The sequence below is a fragment of the Chiloscyllium punctatum genome, chromosome 24 (genome assembly GCF_047496795.1).
Source record: "Chiloscyllium punctatum isolate Juve2018m chromosome 24, sChiPun1.3, whole genome shotgun sequence".
Taxonomy (NCBI): domain Eukaryota; kingdom Metazoa; phylum Chordata; class Chondrichthyes; order Orectolobiformes; family Hemiscylliidae; genus Chiloscyllium; species Chiloscyllium punctatum.
Genome location: NC_092762.1, coordinates 49,928,301 through 49,936,892, shown reverse-complemented (window position 1 = coordinate 49,936,892; position 8,592 = coordinate 49,928,301). Strand labels below are relative to the sequence as shown.

Below are 8,592 nucleotides of genomic sequence, written 5' to 3'. Positions count from 1 at the left end.
TAACTTGTGAATTATAGGTGGATGGAATGTAGCCCCTTCTCAGGGCAGCTGGGGTTGCTCTGATACCCAGGCAGGCAGGATGGGCCTTTCCTCATACAAACAGGCCCCTACACAAACTGGAAGTTGGAGACATGCTGGAAATGACTCGTGAATGTTCAGTGTTAACAAGGCCCTAACAGAGTCGAATTGGGCACCTGCCCTGCCCTGCTGGACCCAGACCCACAATGTCTGAAATAGCTGGAGCTGGGAATGATGTTGGAAACTAAATTTTCACTTTCTACATCCAATCCTGCCTCAAGTTGGGTTGCAAATTAAATAAGGACCATGAATACCAGACATTCAGTAAGTGTTGTATGTTTAGGAGTTTGTTGAATCTATTTTCCTGCAAGGAGCTATTAGAGCATGCAGAAAAGCAAATTATGTGATCAAAAAGATTGACAATGTGCAGATTTTAAAGTTTTTGTTAGGGTGGCATGGTGGCTCAGTACTGCTGCCTCACAGTGCCAGGCAATTCTACCGTTGGGTGAATGTCCGTATGGAGTTTGCATGTTCTCTCTGTGTGGGTTGACTCCCACAGTCCAAAGATGTGCAGGTTAGGTGAATTGGCTCTGGAAAGAGATTTTTGATAGTAGGTGTGAAGAACAATTTTAACTCCAGGGCTGGTCAGAAGAAGCAGCAAACATAAAGGGAAATATCAGACAATAAACGAGCTTCAGTATAAAATGTGACAGTGTTTCCAGTCGGACTGAGGTATCACTCCTGCATCAACCTGAATCTCTGAGCCTGAATGGGCGGGTTTCAGGTCCTTGCTCTGGTTGGTCGGTGTGAATCGCTCTCATTTGCACGGATTTCCTTCCTGTTGTGTAGGCCTCTATAAGTGGCTTCAATGGGAATCTGCTGCCACAGTCTATCCCAGATACAGTCGCTGAAGGCAGGCAGCTCACTGACAGAAATGATGCGGATCTTGTGTTTTCTCTGTTCCCTGGCAGTGTGGCTGGGCTGTAAGTAAAACACTGCTCCTTCCACAGCAGCAGATCGGGGTTTTACAGTCCCCTTTAAAAGGGTCCATTTCTGATGTTTAATCCTTGCTCTTTTACAGATGGACAGTGTCAGACTCTGACTCAGCCTCCACACCTGACTGTGAAACCGGGAAACACGGCCACACTGGAGTGTAACATTGGAACGGTTGATAGCAAAACCGTGTACTGGTACAAGCAGACACCAGGGTCAGCTCCTCAGTGGATTCTCTATTACTATCACTCGCACAGTGCGCCTACCTATGGGTCTGGGTTTAGCAGCGACCGTTTCACATCGACAGCCAACAGCGGCCACAACATTTACCAGTTAATCATCCAAAACGTGGAGGTGAATGATGCCGCCGTCTATTACTGTGGAAAGTGGGTGAGCTCGGCCAGTACTTATGTCTCACAGTGACAGAAGGTAACACAAAAACTGATATCAGGAAATAATGACCTCCTAATATCATTGTATTGGATCAAATACTCTAATATTTAAGATTTCATAAATAACTTTAATGTTGTCCTTCGGTATAATATTTTCCAATTGCCATTATTTCATAATTGGTAACTTTCTGAATCATTCCCATTACTGAGTGTTGATGACATTTTAATGTCAGTGTGCGGATGTTGTTGTGAGGTTATTCCTTACTGTCCTACACCAACTGGGGCACTGTGAATACATGATCAATGCTGGCACTGGTGTATCTGAAGGTGTTTTCTCTCTAATTCCAGGATCCTAGATAACTGTATGGACTGAATCCTAGAACCTCACACTGTGTGTGTGTTTGGGCAAGGGACCAAGCTCTTTGTTGCAGGTAAGTGGCTGGGAAATCCCTCTGTGGATACTAACTGTGTGAATTTCGACACTTGATTGAAACTTGATTATTTCCTCATGCCTATTTCTTAACCTGAGTGAAAATGTTGGTTGTTTCTCCAGAGTCTAGCAGCAGAAGCAGAGCAATCACTCTTGGTGCTGCCTGTCTGAGTTTGTGCTGTTTCTGACATTGGCTGTTAGTTCAAGGCACCCGTGTGGCCAGGGAACCAGTGACAAGCAAAACCCGATAGGGGAAATGCTTTTGGGGAAAACAAAGTGAAGTGGGAAAGTAGAACTGGTACTCCTGTTTAATTTTCTTCTCTTTTGATACAAGAAAGGAGTCCTTCGCACAGTGATCCAGCTTCCTCAAGAGGCAGCTCTCTGAGTGAACAGAATCTCTGACACTTCTGTTTATTTTTTTTATTTTTACCCCCACACTAAACTGTGGTAGTGCTTATTTATTCCCCAGCACCCATGTTGTGTGTGTGCAAGTGTAAGACACAGTGAAAGACACCAGGTGCACGAATCTTTATTCAGTTTCCACCACCAGGAAGCAAAGAAACACCCGAGTGGCCAGTGACAAGCAGGGCCCTTCACATCAAAGGGCAATGCTGTGTGATCAAACAGTGAAGGCGAGGACAGGGACTAAATCAAAATAAAATTGGAGGGGGAACACTCCTGTTTATACCTGTCAACCAGTGCCCCTGATGGGACCAGATTAACATCATCAATAAGGGAACTCCTATTCTGAGGTCCCCTGGCTGACCCCCTCACAATCATTACATCCATCCCCGTCTCAGTCCAGGGACAGACTTGTTCATTTTCTCATACCGTTTTTAGGGGCGATTACCCAAGTTACTCCGACTCAGCCTCAGATATACAGCCTGACTCTCGCACCTGGAGCGTGTTGGAAGAAATTGCTCCTTTTCTTCAGGTGGTAAAGGTGCTGAGGCTGCGGCATCCACATGTAAACTGTCTCTCTCACTTAGCAGAGTCTGTGTCAAGCATTGGTGTTCCTGCTACTGTTTCACTCCCCCGTTTTCCCCCTTGCCCAGGTCTGTGAAGATCAGATTTAACCTGGTGTGGTGTCTTCTCCCGAATAGCAATTCTGTTGGAGCTATTCCTGGAGTTGTACAAGGGGTGGTCAGATAATTAAATAGGACCTGGGACAGTTTTGTAAAGTGTGAAGATGGAAGCTGTTTCTTAAAGCTTGTCTTCAAAGTTTGGATGGCGCTTTCTTCCAGACTATTGGACAACGGATGGTATGGAGCTGTCCTGGTGTGCCAATGCCATTCAACTTTAGGAATATCCTGCTGGAAAATGATGGCCCATTGTCTATGACCATGGCTATGTCTGCATTAAATCCTGGCCACCAGACATAACCTCTCATCAACATCATCATTTTGTACACCCCTGGATGTTTCTGGTGGAGTTCAGCCAGTAATGGATGAGGAACTTTGCTCGGGACAATCCCTTACACTCCCCATAATAAAATACCATCCTCTACAGTGATCTGGTCTCACCGAGTCCAGGGAAGTTTCAGTTCTGGTTGTGATGACCCTTTTGATGTTCCCCCCCCATTGCCGCCAGCTGTTATGTTTTTCCAGAACGGGATCTTTTTGTGTCCACGTTCCGATATTTACAGCGATGGCTGGAAGGGTCTCCGGAAAGTTTAAAGCCAGAACGGACTCTTCCAGTGACAGCACTTCCACTTGTATATGTACCAGTGGGAGGCGGCTCAATGCATCCGCACAGTGTAATTGTATGCACCTAGACTGTGAGTCAATGCTGAATTCGAGCTGAAGCTATGGGTGGCACTGCCTTATCCTCCTCAAGTAGCCCTACCAGGGGTTGGTGATCTGTTGGTATTACAAATTTGTGTTGTATAGATATTGATACAACTTTCTCACACCAAAGATGACCGCAATACCTTCCTTCTCTATCTGGGTGTATTTGCGCTCTGCATCAGCCACAGTCCAGGAAGCATACCCGATTGGGCATTCCTCTGCATTGGGCCATCTGCGAGCTAACACTACCCTGATACTCTACAGGGAGGCACTGCCCATCAGCACCAAATCTCACTTGGCATCATAACTGGCCAATGAAAACTGCTCCTTCACTTCCCTAAAGGCTATGTCTTGGCTACGAGACCATTTCCAAGCCTGACCATTTTCCCATAGCAGATAGAAGGGTGCCAGGATGAGGCCAGGTTATGTATGAACTCTCTGTAATACCTCACCAACCCTAGAAACAGATGTGGGAGCTGGGCCTCCTTTGATTGCCCTCACTATCTTCCAATGGGTGTAGCCCAAGTAGGTCACTTGGCGTGCCCAAAGCTCACATTTTTCCCTTTTCAGGCTTATTTTGTCTTGGAGAAACATCTAAGGACAATGTCCAAGTTCTCTAGTGCTCTTTATTGGCCTTCCCTTTTATTAGGAGAAAGTGAGGACTGCAGATGCTGGCGATTAGAGCTGAAAATGTGTTGCTGGAAAAGTGCAGCAGGTCAGGCAGCATCCAAGGAACAGGAGAATCGGCTCATTCCTGAAGAAGGGCTTTTGCCCGAAACGTCGATTCTCCTGTTCCTTGGATGATGCCTGACCTGCTGCACTTTCCCTTTTATTAGCATATTATTCTAGATAAATGAAAACCTGGGGTAGATCATATAAAATTTTCTTTCTAGTCCACTAATACATTACACAGGCTTATGATGCCCCAATTGGCAGTCTCATGTATTGGTACAAATGCTTTTGAGTATTAATTGGGCATATGTCTGGGAATCCTCATCTAACTGCAGTTGCATTACACATGGCTCATGTCCAGCTTTATGATAGACAGCCCCTTCCAGATTTGTGTATAAATCTTCTGTGAGGGATTGTGTTTTTATCCAGCTGTAAGAAGCGCTTTACTATTTATTTAAAATCCCCACAAAGGCGAATCTACTCATTGGGCTTCACAATCGATACGACCGGTACTGCCCATTCCTCAAACTGTATTGGCTCGATTCCTTCGCGTTGCAGCCTCCTGATTTCAGCCACTACCTCTGCCCGTAAGGCAAATGGGACTGGGCAGGCCTTGCAGAATTGTGGAATTGCTTCCTGGTAAAGATGCAAAGTGGCCTCTGCTCTTTTGACAGTCCCTAGTCCTTCCTGAAAAATGTCCAGGTGTCTTCTTAGGATTTCGCTCAGGCAGCCATTTTCTAATCGAAAAATGTTGAGCCAATCAAGGTGAATCTTTCGCAACTAATTTTGCACCATCATACAAGACCCAAACCGCTGTTGTACCCTTAATCTGCAAAGGTTCCCCAGTATAGGATCTCAATCTAGCTGAGGTCTTATGCAAACTTAAGAGTTGGAGTCTAGAGCATTCATTTGTTAAAGACTGGTTTCACAATCATGGCTATAGCTGCGCCGTTATCAATCTCCATTAGAACCAGGTGACCATTCAACCAGACATTTTGGTTCTGATTTGGATGTTGCTAAGCAATTTAACTGTTCCAAACCAAAGGCAGGTGGGCTTTCCAGGGTGTGCACTCTCTTGGATACCAACCTGAGTTGTTTTACTCAATTCAGGTCTAGCAGAAATCTGTTTATGTCTTGAGTTTGCATAATAGCAGCAACTATAATGGCCTGCCAGCCTGGATCCTTGAAAAATGTTAAGTGTTTGGCTGAGGATTGCCACTGTTTTAGGGTTTTCCTGTGGGCTGACCTAGAGTCCCTCTGTTCAGGATATGTCCTGAGTGAGGCTGTGCTATTGCCTTCACTCCAGTGCTCTCTCTCAAAGTTTAGTCGGCCTGGCAAGTCCATGGATCTCCCCTGTAACTCTTACGCGCCACATCCTGCATTTTCTAATGACAAAGCCAGTTGTAGTGCCTGTTTGAATCCACTTAGTCTTTAGGATGCAAACACTTTTGCATGGTTACATTATTAATCACAGTCTTGTCACATAACTCCACAGAGGCTGGTATCGCGTCACCTTTTATTTACAGGTGCATAGTACTTGACGCTAGTCTGACTTTTCTCAGAGCCAGCTCTGAGTGAACCGAGCCTCTGATGCATCAGTCTATATCTGTCAGCCATATCTCCCGAATTGGACTGGATTAACAGCTCCAATAAGGGAACTCATATTCTGAGGTCCATCTGACTGACCTTGTTACAGTCACTACAACTTGATCCTTCAACAATTCTGTTGCCTTCAGACATTCCATCTCCAATCCTTCCTCAGCTTTTCTCCGTTCCATTTCTGGGGCAGGTTGTTTGCAGCAAACCATCTAACGTTTCTAGTTTCTTTAAGAGCACTTTCTTGTCTCACACACATGAAGGACTCTATTTCATTCTCTAGCTTCAATTTCTAATGATTCTGACGATGACCATACCAATGCTTATTTTGTGTCTCGCCTTCTTCTTGAGCAAGGAAGCCCTGCCTCGCTCAACGTAATCACTTTTATTAATATGGCACCTTTCTAATATAGAAGAACTGTCCCCAGGACGTACATGTAGAAATATCAAACAGAATGTTACCACACCACATAAGGAAGTGTTAGGTCAAAGGCCAAATTGGAAGAATTTAAGGCATTTTACAAATAATTCTCTCTTTGTACCTCATTTGTCAGGCCTTTAGTTTTCACCTCCTCATATTCTCCCGATACATGCCGGAACTCTCCCTCCGCTCCCTTTCCCTCATTGTTATCCTTTGCTCTCATTGCTCCTTGGAGACTTGTTGCTTTGATTTAGGTTTTGCACGTTCTCAGGCTGGAGCTCAGATTCTGAGGGGAATTCACTGAGATGGTGGTCTCAGACCTGATCACTCTGTCGCTGGATTGTGGCAGGATTGACAGTGTAATGAAAGGGCTTGCTGGATTTATGTTGAGTTTCAGTACTGACACCTCAGACCAGAGCCTTCACCACTCGCTCACTGTGAGCTTTTGCCGGACGTTATGTTGACATTGAACTTGTGCCAGGAGTTAACGTTGCTGCATTGTGTACACTGCCGGCAGCCTTTCCTCATTCAGAGGACTCTGTGGGAAATAAAGATGGGGGTGGGGTGGTGGGGTGGAGGGGGAGGAAGAGGTATTGAGCTGGGGAAAGGATCATTGAAGATCAAGCAAGAAGTTATTTTGTTCTTCTCACCTTGAATAAGCTAATTGGAGTATCCTCATAGACCATTCCATGTCCTGTTGCTCATTAGCCTGTAGAGCTCAGGACCACACACACCTGGAGCTTTCAGTCAAAGCTGTGGAGAGATTGAGGCACATTTATTCCTGAATGCCTGTGGCAGGCATTGAAGGAGCACAGAATCATCATTGGCTTTCAATCAGCAATGAGCTCCAGAATCCCTCTCCCTTCAAACACGGATATTGAGATTAACAGCAGTAGTCCTGGTGAACTCACCCAGGATCAACCAACTTAGCGCAGATCCATATTCAACCATTGAGACGGAAGTGAATTCCCCACGGTGAATGATGCTCACATTCAGAATCACCAGGACAATTGTTTTTACATCAAAATTAGTACTTTCTATTGTCACAAATCTCAACAACCTTAATAGAGGGATCCTCACTCCCACAATAACCTTCTGAGGCCCAATTCTGGAAGCTGCAACATCTCAAACCTGTTCTTATTAAACTGAAATGATGCTATATTCTTTGCTAACTTTGTATGCAAACATTGTCTTCTCTTGCAGCTCAGCAACTCCCTGACCCTTCAGTAAAACTGCTTGGGCCTTCAGATGAGGAGATGTCCAGGAAAGGAGCCGGCACGTTAGTTTGTCTGGTCAGCAAACTGTCCACGGGCTTTGCTGCGGTCAGCTGGACAGTGGATGGGAGTCCGACAAGCAGTGAGGTCCAAACCAGTGTGGTGTCCCGTGACCCAGACAACAGCTTCAGTCTCAGCAGCTACCTGACCATCCCTGGCTGTGATTGGAGCAGTGGGAAGGTGTACTCCTGCACAGTGCAACAAGGAGCAGCTTCAGAAACAACCGCAACAGTCTCACAATCCGGCTGTTAAATATTTGGAAGTTTCATATGTGTTTTGCTGTCTAATTTAGGCAGAAAATGACACTTATCTTCCACCCCTTCACCATTACTCACCCTCTTCTGCTGGAGTCTGCTGAATTTTGGTTTCCTGTTTTGCTTTGTGTGTTTGTGGTGTATTATGTTTGAAGTGTTTGTGCTTCAGGCAGGTTCTGTTCAATTTCCCATTTAGAGTTTCATGGAGCAGGCTCCAATCAAGAATTTCAGTTCATGTGGGTGCTTTGCTCAACACCCCATGCTGGATTTCATGTGAGTTTATGATCCGCCAACAGTATCAGGCTAGTAATGACTATTGCTCTGTAATGTACAATAAAAAGTTTTGAGATTAACGAGTTCTCATTTCTCTGGAGGGATACATAACAAGTGACGCGTAGACATTACGTGGCAGAGCAACTCAGTCCTGTCGAGTTACATGACATGGAAACTCTACAGTGTGGAAACAAGCCATTCAGCCCAACAAGTCCACACTGACTCTTCACGCATCCCATCCAGACTCAACCACCCCCATTCCCCTCACCCTATTTCTGTAACACTGCATTTCCCACGGCGAATCCACCTAACTTGTACATCTTTGGACAGGAACTCCCAGATATTAACAAGGATTGTTCTTTTCAATCTGTGCAAGCAGGCAGTTGCAGCCTCCAAATAATGCAAGTGCAGGACTGCACTTCCAACAAAGCAGCACAGCCTCAGTACGGCTCCTCAGTACAGCCATGGCTTGATGCTCAACT

General features: G+C 45.4%; 1 protein-coding gene across 1 annotated transcript; it reads left to right on the top strand.

Moving 5' to 3' along the window:
* Positions 1-861: 861 nt before the first annotated feature.
* Positions 862-8,190, top strand: LOC140494532 (immunoglobulin lambda-1 light chain-like). The gene is made up of 4 exons (XM_072593805.1): positions 862-1,001; positions 1,100-1,420; positions 1,799-1,834; positions 7,513-8,190. The coding sequence occupies exons 1-4, from the start codon at positions 887-889 to the stop codon at positions 7,833-7,835; spliced, it is 795 nt and encodes a 264-aa protein (XP_072449906.1). The 5' UTR covers positions 862-886; the 3' UTR covers positions 7,836-8,190.
* The last annotated feature ends 402 nt before the right edge of the window (positions 8,191-8,592 follow it).